Genomic DNA, 15,551 nt, shown 5'->3' with positions numbered 1-15,551 from the left:
GACCTCTCACGATCGACGACGAACGAACAAGCGAGTAAACATACCCCTGCCTAGCCCTTAGGGCAATACACGCCCGCGGAGCATGATAGGTCACTCGCCGTTAATTGCACTATACTGCCTGGTAGCCTGGGTAACGACCACATGGTTTTTCTCGCCCTCTCTACAGACTAGTCCCCCCTAGAGATGGTATGGCAACTAGGACCCAGGCGGAAAAGATACCTATAGCATACATATCCCGCTCGCCCCCCGGTACTACAGCGCCGGTTACGGACGAACCCCCCCCTACACCTTCGACGAGCCCTAGGGGAGGTTAGGGTAAATACAACGGCAACAGCCTACGAGAGATAGCCGCAATAGGGGACGGTTAAGATATAGGAAACTACGGCATACGGCAATTAACAGCAGGGCCTAGCTAGGACGTAGTGAACCCCAGCTCTAGCTCTAGGCGAGCTAAGAAAAGAAGGATGTAGTGGTAACTACGGAGATCCAAGATCCAACGGAGGTCTAGACGTAGCCGCTAGCTACGTGCGGAGAAGGGCAAACCGGGGTTTTTCATCCTGCTGAGGTGGCTCATAGGGTTTTTCCCCTAAAATACTAGGGGTTTTTTCCTGTACAATACACAATTTTCCCCTATGTGCGGAGTAGTCTACGTAAGCCTAAATAGGATCCGTATCAGACGGTAGTCAAAAATCAATATATATAATATGCAAGCAAGATCCCCTATCTATGTCTTGGAGGGTGCGAGTCCTGAATAACCCTTGGTAGTAATAACGAAAGACCAGAACACACAGCGCGGGGTTACCGCGGTTTCACATATAGGCGCTTAACCTCCTCTGAAGGGGTATCCGGATGCCTCCGGGCAAACTCAAGGGGTACATCTGCGGTCTAACCGGGTATCAAAGTGGAGGTTGCTTGAAGACAGCGGTGTCGGGGACCAGTCGAACATTCTGTCCGTCATCAGAGCGAACCAGAATGCCTCAGCTTCGGTCTGGTGCGGCGGATATCGGTCGGCGCTCGTTTGGTTGACTTTTATTTCCCATTACTTGACGTTTTCCAGTGTTAGCTGCGCGCGCAATTTAACGTTCTTGAGCCTCTTCGCTGCGTCGATGCCAGTGTATGAGGTGATACTTAGATTAGCACCGACATAAGCAACAGAATCTATGCGGAAGCCTGGAATATGAAGCTCATGCCATCCATTGGGGAAGATGTTCAACCGGTTAAAGTCAATAGGTCTTGCCTAACCCGAACTATTCCCCCCGCTAGCCGCGTAGACTGACTCAAAAGGACCCGCGAGCGACATATAGGGGCGCCGGCGGTCTCTAGGAGCACACGAATAGTCAGGAATCTAGGACGGGAAGACCATGCTCTAGCCTCTTATTATCTTGATCGACATGAAGGCAAGAAAGATCACTGGGCGAGATGACGTGGGCTGTTACGTTATACCTCTACGACCGTTTTGGAATAGTCCGACTCGATCATTCGGAAATCCCTCGATGAAGGCATCCCCAGCATACCATAGTTACCACTTTGTGCGACTGCCGCCGGCATCATGCTTGTGACCGGCACAGGGGCAACCTTTCACTACAAGGAGGCCAAGGCTCCTGAAAAGAAGATGCGTTATGAAAAGAGTAAGTGTTCAATCCTTTCTATCCCTTCCAGCATATTACTGCGAAATGCTACATTCATCGGTTTACTGATTCTTAGCCGAACGTTACCCATGCCGCGTGGATAGTCGCTTTCGATATGCGGCTATGCATGGAATAGGTTCATTACGAAATATCGGGAAGCTAATCATCACGCCTCTTCAAATGAGGCGACAAACGCCGAGTATATCTTGGTGTGGATAGGGACAAGTGCTACGAACCCTGCGTAACCAATTGGACATGTGAATTTAGAACTGTTGTTTTCTTCATAGACTTTCCTAGAGCCTTTTTTTTTTATCCCTCCGCTGTACGTTATTAGTACCTCATATCAGCTTTCCCACCACCACTGTTGCCAGGGTTTCGTTTTCACGGATTAGGAGCAACATTCTACATTGGAAGCGGGTTTTGATCAATTCTTAGCAAGGCTCTCGCCCATTATGCTTTCGCTCACTAGGAGTATCACATCATCATTTGTGCGAGAATACTTTGTCCGGGGAAGAGACGCAGAAATCAGAAATCAGTAATCATAGCAAACGAACCACAAAGTCCAAGTACTTTGTCACAGGGCTTAAAGACACTATTCAAACAGAAAGTATCACCAAAGCATAATCCCGAGAATACGAAGATAACAAAGAGCCTCGGTCATTTTAAAGGACCCGAATAATGCCGGCTTGAGCTTGGGGGTATGTAACTAAACTATCCTATCTTCTCACTCCGTCAAAGCAATCGCAATGAAACAAATAGGTCGAGTTTAAAAAACAAGCAAGAAACAAGTCCAAAACCCCCGGCCACCATCGATAGAATCCACATTTCTCGAATAGAAAGGTAGAGCCTTGGATATTATCGTTGAGTCGCAACGACTTAAACCTCGTAAAGCTGAACAAATTCATCCCGCCGTTCCCAGTGCAGAAATAAGCTCCCATCAAAAGCCCCAACGACAATATATGGGGAAATAATTTTGTAAAAACAAGGAAAGGTGTAGTAGGTGCTGGTTTTCCTCCGAAGAATAAGTAACCACTAGGCCCTCGAAAAATAAATGTTGTAAGACCCGCTCATATAAAGGTGGGGTGAAGCAGATTTAAAAGATAAGAAGGCGAAAGTATTGGAGAAGTTTAAGAGGAAAGAGATGCAGAACACAGTTATGGGAAAGGAAAGCATCTTTGTCAGTGTACACCGGCTTCCGCACCAACTCGGGTTGAAACCACGAGTGAGCAATAAAGCTAGACTGGACCGAAAATATCGTTTCAAATCGTCTACGTAGCGACATTTTGCAAAGCGTACCTTTGCAACGAAGGCAAGAATCGGAGGAATTTGTATGGGTATGTGGTTTGGTTCGCCGGAAAGCGCCGTATGAGCAGAAAGAGTCGAAGATCGTGAACGTGTACATGAGAAAGCAGAAAAATGGGAAGAACATGTGCTGGGGACAGACTCGTCCCTGAACGCCACTGAATGCGCACAGCGAAACTAATCAGAAGCAATTCAGAGTGCTCTTCTTCTTCTTTTTGTTGCTGTTGTTCAACGCAGCCATACGGGCTTCGAGGTGAGCCCGTTCGGCTTCGACACGCATCCTTGCGTTCCGCTCCTCCTCGACTGCTTGCAGCGAGTGCCGTGCGAGGCTTCGTTCCTTCCTCATGACCGTGAGCTCCTCTTCAAGACCGGTACATTTCTTCTTCCAGGCTTCCATCTCGGACTTGACCTTTGTGCTCGACGACTCGAGATCAGTCAAAGCATCCTCGAGAGTAGCAGTGAGTTGCTTCTCAGCGAAGAGGTGCTTCTCGATGGTTCGAATGCGAGCTTCTTGATCTTCAACCAACTGCGCTTGCGCGATATCCTTACTTTGATGACGCGACGTTGGAGGTGACGGCGCGGTTGTAGCGTTCGTTGGTGGGGGACTGCCTGGAAGAGGCGGAAGAGGGATTGCTGGAGGGGGTGATGGCAAGGAAGTGTGGGATGCACTCTTTCGGAGATTTGAGTTTGCCGAATTAGAGCGCTGAAGCGTGGCATCCCTAGGGTCCAGAGACTCTCGATGCGAGTTCCGCTTCGTATCACCAAGCTGAGACTAAACTTAGGTTAGCAACGAGTCCTAATATAGCAAATATAAATACTTACCTCTAGTAGAGCGATCTTTGCCCTCGACTCATCAAGCTCCCGCTCAATCTCTGCACGGGTTTGAAGAGCCTCTTCAAGTTGAATTTGCCGTTCGGATTGTAGAGCAGAGAGTCTATTATTCGCCAGTTCGTGCTGATCCCAGTTCTGATTCAATTGGTCTTCCAGTTCCTGGACCAGACGCGAACTCTTCTTCTCCTCCTCGCTAACTTTTTCCAGCTCCTTCAAGGTTTGCTCGTTGATGGACTTGAGTTCCCCCACCGTGCTTTCAAGAGCAGTAACATTTGCCACGGCCGTCACCAGTTCAGCCCGGGCAGCGTCCAAGTCTTTAGAAGCTTGCTCATATTGAGCCGTAAGGGTCTTCCTGCTCTTAACTAACGATTCGATCTGAGAGTGTAGCTTGGTCGCATCTGTATCCTCGTTTAAGGCCGCAGACACACCCTTCAGGAGATCGACCATATCTGTTTGAGCTTTGGTTAGTTCGGCTTGAAGTGCCAAAGTATTATATTGATGTAGAGCTTGAGCCTTAGTTAGCTCTTCCTGCAACGCAGCCGTGGCATTCGTATGTTCGGCAAGTTGAGCAACAAGCTTCTCGTTTGATTCGGTATGAGCGATCAGCAGTTGATTGTTAAGGTGCTTCAATTCATTTGTGTGAGATTCTTGAAGAGCAGATAGTCCTTGTTGATGAATAGCGATCGCTGATTTATGCTCCTCAATCTGGTTCTCCAGATTTGCTACTAGGGATCGATGGGTCTGAAGTTCCTTCTCGGTAAGTTCTCTGGATCTAGAATCCTCCTCGACCTGTCTGAGAATGTTCGCATGTGATTGCTCAAGCTCAGCGAGACGAGTTGCGTGTGTTGCAGCAGTGGCTTTGTGCTCATCTACTTCTTTCTGAAGAGCCGCTACAACTTCTCCATGTCGTGTTTTCTCTTGGTCGAAATCTTCAGCAGCGCCATGAATGCTCTTTGATTTCTGTTCAAGTTCGGCAAGACGCTCCGCATGTTGAGCTTCAGCGTTTCTCATGGAAGTTTCCAAATCGCTAATAGTGGCTAGGAGTTGTGTTTCAGAGGCTTTCATAGACTCCATTGCGGCGAGATGCTTGGATTGCCACTCAGAAACTTCATGTTGCAGCTCGATGATTTGCTTCTGATGTCTGTCCTCGCTGGCCGAAGCAGAGTCTAATTCTCTAGAGGCGCTCTCCGCAGCCGGTGTCTCTGGGAAAACACCAGGCATCGGGGATGAAGGTACTGCCTTAGTAGGCGAACCAGGCTCATCTGTTGCACTTTGATTCCGCAAGGAGGCCTTCAGGCTCTCAATCTGTTCCTGAAGTTCCTGCTCGCGGCTGGCGTGAGACTCTTTGAGTGCCTCAAGCTGATTCTCGCTCTCCAACAACTGGTCGCGCATAGAGGAAACTACAGAAATATCCAGTGGCGATGATGCCTTTAAGCTAGATCTTTCCTTTGTTAGGCCTGTGATGAGAGTCATCTTCCCTTCCATCTCCTTGCGTACAGAAGCGATTTCGGTTTCGAGAGCTTGAACTCGTTCAGACCGTGTATGTAACTCCGTCATTATGGCGTTGAGGTTCAGTTCGAAGTTCTGGATAATGTCCGGATGATCTTCGAAGTTCTCCAGTGCCATGTTACGTAACGATGCAAAAGAACGGTTCGCCCGGTCGGTGGCCATGACATTCTGGCTAGATTTTCGGCGAATTATATTAGCGGTAGGTGACGCAGGGCGAACCATCTGAGCCCTGTGCACTTCCGATTTCAACTCCTCTACGTAGTCGAGAGTGTCCTGGTGCTTCTCTTGCAACTCTGTATAATTTTGATTAAGTTCGGCCACGCGCTGCTCCTTCTCTGCATGCAACCTCCTCAGCATCTCCATCTCCTGAGCCAGTGTCGATTCCTTCTGCGACATATCTGCATAGTTGACAGAATCCAACTTGGCTTGAGCTGTCTCAGCATCAGATGCCTCTGTAGTATTATAGGGATCTTCCTCCAAGTTGGAGGTATTTGTGGATTCCCCAGCCAAGGACAATTCCGATGATAAGGTACGCGAGGATGAAGGTTGTCCATCCTCCTCCCTGAGCCCCTCCATCCCCGCGTCCGCTAAAAAAGATGTTGGTCGGGTTGATGGCGTAGAAGGTCCGCGATGGCGCGCTTCATCAACGACATCTTGAAGAGCAGCTAGTGTTCTCAAAGCTTCCTGGTACTTTTTCGCAAGGCTATCAAAATCGTTAATGGTATTTTCGTGTTCTACACGAAGGTCGAAGAGTTCTTGGGTTACTGTCTCAAGCTTGTCTGCAACATACTTCGACTGAGCAGGACTCTGAGGGAGTTCTGCAGCATCCATCGGTGCTAACTCAGATCTGGCGGCATCAGGTTGTTCCTCATAATCCAATTTTTGTTCCTCAACCCCATCGGTGACAATAGATTCTGCTACGCCAGCAGAAGTTGGTCTGTCCATATCCTCCTCTTCGATGGAATCAACGTGGCCATTGAGTTGTCTACTACTACCGGATGATAACCTCTTCTCAAAGAATGGATCACTGTCAGTCTTTGAGTAACCATTGACGAGCGAACCGCTTTCAGCCTTGGCGTCATTTTGTCGGATATGGTCAAGTTCGTAAAGGAGGTTATCCAGTTTGCCGATGCTCCTCTGCCGCTCAACTACGTGTTCTAGGCGATCTATCTCTCTCTGCATGAGTTCGTGATCTTGTTCTGCTTCTGCTAAACGTTCTTCGAGGGTCGAGATATACTCCTCGCAGCTAGCCTCGTTTTCTTTAGTCCTATTGAGTTCCTTCCGGAGGTCTTGAATGATCGCAGAGCTCTTTTCCTCGCCAGAAGTTACGCTGTCCACCCTAGCCTCGAGAGATTTAAGATACTCCTCATTACTTGCCTCACGGTCCATTGATTTTTGTATCCGAGCCTGAAGCTGTTGCGTATGGCTTTCTAGGTACGCAATTTTGGTTTCCTTCTCAAGCAGCGAACTTTCAGTACTTGATAACGAAGACCTAGTGTTTGATAACGATGCCTCCAGCGATTGTATAGTCTTTTCATACTCAAGCACGACCTGCTCAACAGCTTCGGCAAACGAGTTGGAACGCTTAAGCCTTTCAAGCGCAGTATCACCAATCGCATCTTTCAGCATCGGGGTATCATCGGATTCTGTGTCGCGAGCTTTTGTGATCTCGGATATGAGCCTTGCATGACGTTGGCTAAGCGCACTGTAATTCTCTTGAATATCCAGCAGCTGGTTTTGGAGCTCAACCTCACGTTCATGCTGTCGTTCAGCGCGTTCCTGGGGCGCATTATTCTTCCGTTCTGTTCTCTCTGAAAGCCTAATCTGGTCACGAAGGAAGGAAACTTCCGCCCGCAGTCGCTCAATCACAGCTTGTTTGTCGCCTTCGTCGGAGATCTGCTGGATTTGTGGCTTGCTCTGAATAGCACGGGCACGCTGGGCATACTGAACTGTATTTAGGGTTTCACTAAGATGGAACTCGACTGGGTTGACGCAGGCCACCATATACGTAATCGCATTCCCGCCAAGGGAGTCCTGGAGAAGACGTGTGAGTTTGGAATCGCGATAGGAAACATGTGATCCTGCGGCGCGGGAAGATAGCTGGGAGATGACTTTGCCCAAGCTCGCAAGCCCTGCATTAATCGATATTCCCTCTTTCGCCCTCTCACCATATGCCTGAGTGTTCTTTAACCTTTCACTACCTGCCAAGTCAACGAAATGCAATTTGCTGTCTACAGTGACCCAGCTTTCATTGCCTCCTGACATAGCTTCAAGAGGTACGGATAATCGCTTATCCTTTGTCGATGTTGGGGTTGTAGAACTCTTCTTTTGTACAAGGTTCAGGCTGAAAACGGCATGTGAGCGTGATGATTTCGCGTTGACTGCAGTTGCATCTGTTTGTCGAATCGAAGATCCAAAATTTAGTGCACTCAGCAGGTCTTCGACAGAGTTTATTGTAACTTGTGTAAGTCCAGTGGGAAGTATCCGGTTTTTTGAGTCTTCTCTTATCGTGACTTGGGTTCGCTCATGAGCGGGAACAGATTCCGAGACTAATAAATCCCGCAATTGCTCATTGTAAATCTATAGCACATTAGCCCTGCTGTTCTGATAATGACAATAAGATGCTGACCTCAACATATGTTGCTTTCATTTGCCAATTCTTATCCCCGGAAGGTTTCGAAAAGCTCTGGATAGCAGGAAGACCATGTGTCGAATATCTTGATGGAGCGCGAAGCGCAATGCCTGATGTACGATTGCTCGAAGAGCCAGTGAGTTTTTCGAATAGCAGTGATGCTGCTCTAGGAATAACGCCTGAAAGTGACTGTCAGCAATCGCTACTATGCGTATGTAGACTACTGTATTAACAACTAGAGATGGGAGACATAAGTGAGCACGACTCTAGCAGATCAACATACCCATGATTCTTGAATCGGCCTGCTCCCGTGGCCCAGTGGTACCCATTGTGTAGGACTTTCCAGCACCAGATTGGCCATATGCTAGAATGGAGACATTGTAGCCCTGCACGAACGAGTTGACACTTTCGCTGAGATATTCCCAGATGCCTTCCTGATCAACATCTTCACCAAATACACGATCGAAAACAAACAGCTTCTTCCCTTGCGCCGACTCGACCGCCAAGCTCGTGGGTGTAGTTACTTGACATGTGGAACCGCGAAATCGCTGCGGCACTAATTCGTAGCCTGGATCTGATGGTTGAAGTGGAGGACGGACGCGGACCGCTGCATTAGACTGGAGTTAGCAAATTTCCATCGCGGGGAAACACCGCGAATGCAATACGCACCAACTTTAACTGCGGTCTTGCCGTCCTCATCCGAAGCTCTACTACCGCCTCCGTGCCTACTGCTCATACTCATGCGACTAGAACTTCGATTTGAACGGATCATTGCGCTCATCGGCCGTTGTATCCCGCCAGCAGGCGACCCAGGAGGTGAGGATGCCATCACGCCGGCAAGCGGGTGCCGTCAGTAGAGGTTCGTGCGCAGGACTCCCCCTTGCCGTAGGCTATCAAACCGTCGTCTACTCGAAGGGTTGCCGGGTGAAAAGCCAGTGTATGGGGGATGGCGTCCCTAGTCATGCGAAAATGGTTGGTGAAGCGACCTCAACGTGGTTCCAGCGTGTCTGCTTCGGGGTTGAGGCTGGAGCATCAGCCGGTACGTTGGGGAACTCGATTAGCGACGGCGAATGCTGCAGGTCTTGAACGCGCGGGAGGAGGGTGGTGATGATGATGATGATTAAGAATGCAGCGAGACGGCGATTTTCGCGACAGAGTAGTCCCTCACGGCGTGCGGTGCGTGAGCAGCGCGGGCAAACCGGCCCAAATGCTATTTGAGAGGACCCGCTAGTCAGGGGTAAAAATTGATAGGGGAGAGAGGGGGCTTCACGGTTCACCATGCGAAAGCGACGACTGTGCCTTCTGGGCTGACCCAGAATTGCCAAGTGCCAGGCCGGCCGCTCCCCATCCCTGCGTCTTCAGGGTTCTTTGCAGCTGGCCCCATCACTAGCATCGCGTGTTGCTGCTGGAGGTCGTCGCGCTGCGCGCTGCTGAATGGGTGGAGCCGACGGCAACGCGAAGATGAGTGCTGCTTGCTTCTGGTGCCTGCCACTCCAGCAGCTATCCAACTACATGCTGCTCCACGCCTGCTCTGCGCCTCATTGACCGGCCGGTTGCAGAACGGAGCACTCTGAGGGAAATTTCTCGTATAGAAAGCACAAAAATCGGAGACTTCTCTACATAGCATTCACACACTAGCGGACATGCTCCTAGTCCTCATGTCACACCTCCTGCAGTTCCTCGTTCGCTGCATTTCAGGACACCAAAGCTTACCTTCTCTTGGCTTAACTGTGCTGCCGATCTCCTTGTCAGGTAAAACTTCGCCGGTGGGGCTGTCATCTTCTATAGAGATGCAAACAGGTAGCTCTGACACAATCCTTCACACCCCCAACCACTAGCCCACACAGCGCTGCCGAATCCGTGTGCAGCGCCGAGCGCGCAAAGAAATGTCGCGGAGAAACATGAGTTGACCGGCGGCCGATCCAAGCGTCTATAAGAACAAGAAGCAGCAAATAGCTCTGGTCGGGTGCGTCGCTGAATCGCCTTTCTGTCCCCAAGCGATTGTTCGAAGCAGCAATGTTGCCGTCGAGATCCGACTACTCCCATAACAGTAAAGAGGCGCGTTTCAGCAACGGTCATCCCGGGGTGCAGGCAAGGCGAGAAGATGCGCCCACTCACGGCAAAGTCCTCAGCGCAGAGTAACGAGGGCTGCATTGCCCCCCTGCTTTTTAGCATCTGAAGAACTGCTGCTCCTCGGCACCTCTAAAGCCTACGGCGGGCCTCACGCTCTTCTGTAGGCTGGCCATGTTTGGTGGTTAGAGTTGTTTATCGCGCGGTGCATGGTTCCCCACTAAGACCCCTAGCATTGCACCAAGCCTAGAATATTAGTATTCAACACTTCATAGAGGGTGTTGGCGTTGCATGGCCGAGATCCGCACGTCCGCGTGAGGCTTGACAGCCAGCCCGCCCGAAGCATCACTGCACCATTACACCCCTTTCTTACGCAAGATTTGGCGACGGTTGTGCCTCGCTTTTTTTGACTTTGGTGTGGAGGCTGGAGATGCATTGTTCTTAGTCTACCCGCACATCGTACGAGATGCGTGACTTGGCCCTTGGCCCTTGGCCCCCTGGCCCTTAGCCTCCCTTGGGTTTGCTCAGCCTGCCTCCTTATCGAGCGGAATTTTCAATCACCATGCTGGTATATACCTGCAGAAGACATGCATATCAGCCTAACAACTTCCTGCGTATTGCGAACTAATAAGGCAATTATGTGATCACATGATAGGCTCTTCACTGTCATTCATCGTCAATCACCGTCAATTTTCCCAGAACCGGTATTGAGCCTTAGAATCTAGCCATGCCAGACGAATTTTCCCTATTGAGACTTTCGGCGTCGTTGCTCGTTCCTTGTAGTTGTCGCTAAAAAGCCCGCGAGGTGTTACAAACGTCCCTACTGATGCATTTTCGCTATTTGTCTATCAAAAAAATCTGACAACGCGCCATGGCGAATTGGCTGACAGGAAACCCCCAGAATGCAAGCGCGCCTCATCCGCTGCAGAGCACAGGAGATACTCTGATCAATGTGCGGTGAACAGCGTCAGCAGTCCACTTGAAAAGGCAATCTATGCCTCCTGTCCTGCAAGTTCTCAAATGCAAGCTACATGGAGGACCCTTACCAAACGCCCTATTTCTCTTTCGGCAGTGGCCCAGCAGCGGCCGATGACCGCCTTGACCCGCATTGTCTCTACTCCCAACCCTTCCCTAGGCCGCATGCGCAGAAGGCTGAGAGTCGAGTTCAGCATTAAAAATCACTGTAAAATTGCACTCTCTACACTATTCCAATGCTACATACGGCTTCAACTTCGGAGAGATCATCACCAGGGCTCTCCAGATCGCCGGAAGGATTGAGGGCCGAAAAGGACCATTGCATATCAATGCATCGTGGCTAGGTTTTATCTTTCACCAACTCTCAGGCATATCCTTGCCAAACTTCCACTCTTACTCTTGTTTCTTTGTAATTTGCTTTCCATTCGCTCCCAATTTTTTAAGAGGACAGTATGTGCCCATGCTACCTATAGATAAGTCTCCTAAGGCTAACTACATCATAGATAGTATTCCCTAACGGGCCGAATTCCACGAAGCCGTCTAGTTAGGAAATGCGAAATAGAGCGAAGGCGATTTGCAGGGAACTGAGGATCTCATACCGCTGCAAGCGTCTACGAAGTGATCGGCTCAGAACCAACACATCACATCACATCACTCGTGCTTTGTCACGCCCCACAAATGGATTACATGTTAGCCAGGTGCGAGGTCAGTTTTACCTCTCGCAAACGGTCAGAAAGCTAGGAAACATCTCTACAAGGGTGTGGCCGGTGCGGGTCGGCCACCCTCCTTGCTGCTGGTGGCGAAATGTGCCAATGCCTCATGCTGACACATCAAACCTAAGCAACATCTTGACCAAGTACCGTTTATGTACTCATGTTCTCCGCCCTGCTGGCAAGGCTCTGCATTACCTGTCTGAACATAGAGGTATAAGAGAGATGCCTCAGCCCTATGCTTCCCCCATAGATCACTCTATAAGAACCATAGCTACCTCTCCTGCATCTGCTGCTTTAGAGATGCATAGTGCCTAAAGCACGCTATCGTGGTACTAGCGGCCACCCACATATTCCGGAAATGCAAACTCCTGTATAGCACATTACCTTAATTGACAATACAGCTAATCGTACTAGAGTCATGCCTTTGCCATTCACGATCTATATTTTGATTTTGTCTCTTCCCTTATCTAAAGCAGCAAGGGTTTTGCGCAAAGTCCGATAGCGTTAATGATCGTTCCTAAGCACCTTTGGTAGCCTGAGAAACCTCTAAGGTACAAATTTTAGCGTCGTCGACACGGCTTTGGCTACTAGAGCGGGAAGCAGAGCATCATTGAATCTTTCTAGTCTTGCGTAGAGTTTGCCTAGGCCGTTGAGCGTGTCAAACCTAAGTCTACACTCAGCTATCTTTAGGATGAGCAAAATAAAGATCCTGGCTATTAAGAATGGTTGTGCAACCGCAGCAGTCTAGCTACAGCCTTATTCCCACTCCGTGCCGCCCAGAATAGCGGCGTACGTCCATCGTGATCTTTTGAGTTGACATCGACTTTGCCTGTCCCAAGTAGCAGCTTGGCTATCGCCTCGTGCCCATTTTGTGCTGTCCACCATAGCGGGGTCCGTCCATGCATATCTTTTCTGTCAACATCAATTTTGCTAGTGGCGAGCAGCAGCTTGACCATAGCTTCGTGCCCGCACTCTACTGACCACGATAGCGGCGTCCACGAGTATGTATCCTGTGTGTCAACATCAACCTTGTCTGTGTCGAGCAGCAGCTTAACTGTAATTTCGTGTCCTTTCCGTACTGCCAAGAATAGCGGCGTCCGCCCGTACCTATCCTTCGCGTTAGTATTGACCTTGTCTGTATTCAGCAGTAGCTTGACTATCGCCTCGTGCCCGTTCTCTGCCGCCCACAAAAGCGGCGTCCGCCCGGCATCATCTTCCGTGTCGACGTCGACTTTGCCTGTGTCGAGCAGCAGCTTGACTATCGCTTCGTGTTCATTCGCTGCCGCTAATAATAGTGGCGTCCATTTATGCTTATCCTTGGAGTCGACGTCGACCTTGCCTATCTCGAGCAGCAGCTCGAATATCCTCTCCTGTCCGTACTGTGCCGCCCATGATAGAGGTATCCGTCCGTTCTGATCCTTAGAGTCGGCGTCGACCTTGCCTGTCTCAAGCAGCAGCTCGAATATCCTCTCCTGTCCGTGCTGTGCCGCCCATGATAGAGGTGTCCGTCCGTTCTGATCCTTAGAGTCGACGTTGACCTTGCCTGTGCCGAGCAGCAGCTTAACTATCGCCTCGTGCCTATTCGCTGCCGCTAATAGTAGCGGCGTCTGCCCGTTCTGATCCTTGGAGTCGGCGTCAATTGCTGACGAATGGTTAGACGAGGACAGTGTGCGCGGCAGCGTTAAGAGCTCTACTCCAACCTTTTAAGGGTAACAACTAACGCTTATCTCTTGACAGTGCTTCCTACAAAGTCGGAACTTAGGCTTTCGCCCGGAAGACCGTAACTTTCCTTTCCTATTTCTACCGGCAAGTCGGGACTTTGCTATTCCGCCGAAGGGTCTTACTTGGTTAACCTTCGAGGTGCTGGCGAGGATGGAGGTTTCTCCCCCGGAAAAGTTGAGGTTCGAGTCAAAATCTCCTCAAGAAGAAGCCTGCGATTGGTCTTATACCTCGCTAGCTCGTAAACAAGCTTCCGACAAGACGGTCTTCCTGTCCGCAGTAGGGCCTAAGTTTTCTGTCATTATTAGCGGTGTCCGGCGATAGCACCCGCCGTCTTCCTGTACTCCCGCTAATCAGGGTTTCGACGACGAGCCTGTTGTCCGTTCCCAATTGCAGCCTGAGATCCCTAGTCTTGCCCTGACTGTCGGGAGATAGTACCCGCCGTGTCATACCCTGTCGCTCTCCTATAACTCGAGCGACGAGCTCCTGTCCCTTACGGCTCGCAGCATGATATTCCTAGTCTTTACCTGGTCTGTGAAGGATAGTACCCCGCCGTGCCATTGCCTGTCCCTCGTCCTATAATGCTCGACGACGAGCTCTGTCCGTCCAGTTCAGGCCTGAGATTCCCAGTCTCGCGCCGCCCTGTGAGAGACCACCCGCCATTGTATTGTTTATCTCTCGCTTTTTATTCAGTTTCGAACAACGAGCTCTGTCCCTTACGGCTGCAGCTGAGATATCCGTATAGTCTTACCTGTCTGCCGAAAGATAGTACCCGCCCTGTGATCATGCCTGTCCTGCCTCCTATAAGCTCGACGGACGAGCTCTGTCCATTCGCAGCGACGGCTTAAGGTTCCTAGTTCTTGCCTGCCTTGTGGAAGATAATACCCACCGTGTCATGCCTGTCCTCTCCTATAAGCTCGACGACGAGCTCTGTCGATTCCGTTGCGGCTGAGGTTCCTAGTCTGTGCCTGCTGTGAGATAGCACCCGCCGTGTCGTGCCTGTCCTCTCCTATAAGCTCCGACGACGAGCTCTGTCCGCTTCCAGCTGCGGCTAAGGTTCCTAGTCTTGCCTGCCTGTGGAGATAGTACCCGCCGTGTCATGCCTGTCCTTCCTATAAGCTCGACCGACGAGCTCTGTCCGTTCCAATTGCAGCTGAGATTCCTAGTCTCGCCCGCCTGTGGAGATACACCCGCCATGTATTGTTTGCTCGCTTATCATTCAACGACGAGCTCTGTCCCTTACGGCTGCAGCTGAGATTCGCTAGTCTTACCTGTCTGCGAAGATAGTACCCGCCGTGTCATGCCTGATCCTCTCCCTATAAGCTCGACGAACGAGCTCTGTCCATTCCAGCTGCGGCTTAGGTTCCTAGTCTTGCCTGCCTGGGGAGATAATACCCGCCGTGTCATGCCTGTCCTCTCCTATAAGCTCGACGACCGAGCTCTGTCGATTCCAGTTGCGGCTGAGGTTCCTAGTCTTGCCTGCCTGTGGGGAGATGCACCCGCTGTGTCGTGCCTGTCCTCTCCTATAAGCTCGACGACGAGCTCTGTCCGTTCCAGCTGCGGCTAAGGTTCCTAGTCTTGCCTGCCTGTGGAGATAGTACCCGCCGTGTCATGCCTGTCCTCTCCTATAAGCTCGACGACGAGCTCTGTCCGTTCCAATTGCAGCTGAGATTCCTAGTCTCGCCCGCCTGTGGAGATACCACCCGCCATGTATTGTTTATGCTCGCTTATCATTTCAACGACGAGCTCTGTCCCTTACGGCTGCAGCTGAGATTCCTAGTCTTACCTGTCTGCGAAGTAAGTACCCGCCGTGTCATGCCTGTCCTCTCCTATAAGCTCGACGACGAGCTCTGTCCATTCCAGCTGCGGCTTAGGTTCCTAGTCTTGCCTGCCTGTGGAGATAATTACCCGCCGTGTCATGCCTGTCCTCTCCTATAAGCTCGACGACGAGCTCTGTCGATTCCAGTTGCGGCTGAGGTTCCTAGTCTTGCCTGCCTGTGGAGATAGCACCCGCTGTGTCGTGCCTGTCCTCTCCTATAAGCTCGACGACGGAGCTCTGTCCGTTCCAGCTGCGGCTAAGGTTCCTAGTCTTGCCTGCCTGTGGAGATAGTACCCGCCGTGTCATGCCTGTCCTCTCCTATAAGCTCGACGACGAGCTCTGTCCGTTCCAGC

At 50.6% G+C, this 15,551-nt stretch overlaps 2 protein-coding genes across 2 annotated transcripts; both read right to left on the bottom strand.

Moving 5' to 3' along the window:
• Nucleotides 1-3,111: 3,111 nt before the first annotated feature.
• K441DRAFT_594835 (kinesin family protein-like protein) lies at nucleotides 3,112-8,731 on the bottom strand (the record flags this gene model as incomplete). The annotated part of the gene is made up of 5 exons (XM_067644973.1): nucleotides 3,112-3,702; nucleotides 3,753-7,850; nucleotides 7,900-8,081; nucleotides 8,186-8,509; nucleotides 8,572-8,731. The coding sequence occupies 5 exons, from the start codon at nucleotides 8,729-8,731 to the stop codon at nucleotides 3,112-3,114; spliced, it is 5,355 nt and encodes a 1,784-aa protein (XP_067496750.1).
• A 3,645-nt stretch (nucleotides 8,732-12,376) lies between these two features.
• On the bottom strand, nucleotides 12,377-13,060 carry K441DRAFT_594895 (ankyrin; the record flags this gene model as incomplete). Its single annotated transcript, XM_067644974.1, has 1 exon — nucleotides 12,377-13,060. A coding segment is annotated over one exon (684 nt), but the record flags the coding sequence as incomplete, so codon positions are not given.
• Nucleotides 13,061-15,551: the final 2,491 nt, after the last annotated feature.

Source organism: Cenococcum geophilum (assembly GCF_001692895.1).
Source record: "Cenococcum geophilum 1.58 unplaced genomic scaffold K441scaffold_89, whole genome shotgun sequence".
Lineage (NCBI taxonomy): Eukaryota > Fungi > Ascomycota > Dothideomycetes > Gloniales > Gloniaceae > Cenococcum > Cenococcum geophilum.
The sequence above is the reverse complement of the archived record's forward strand: the minus strand, read 5'-3'. Positions and strand labels throughout refer to the sequence as shown.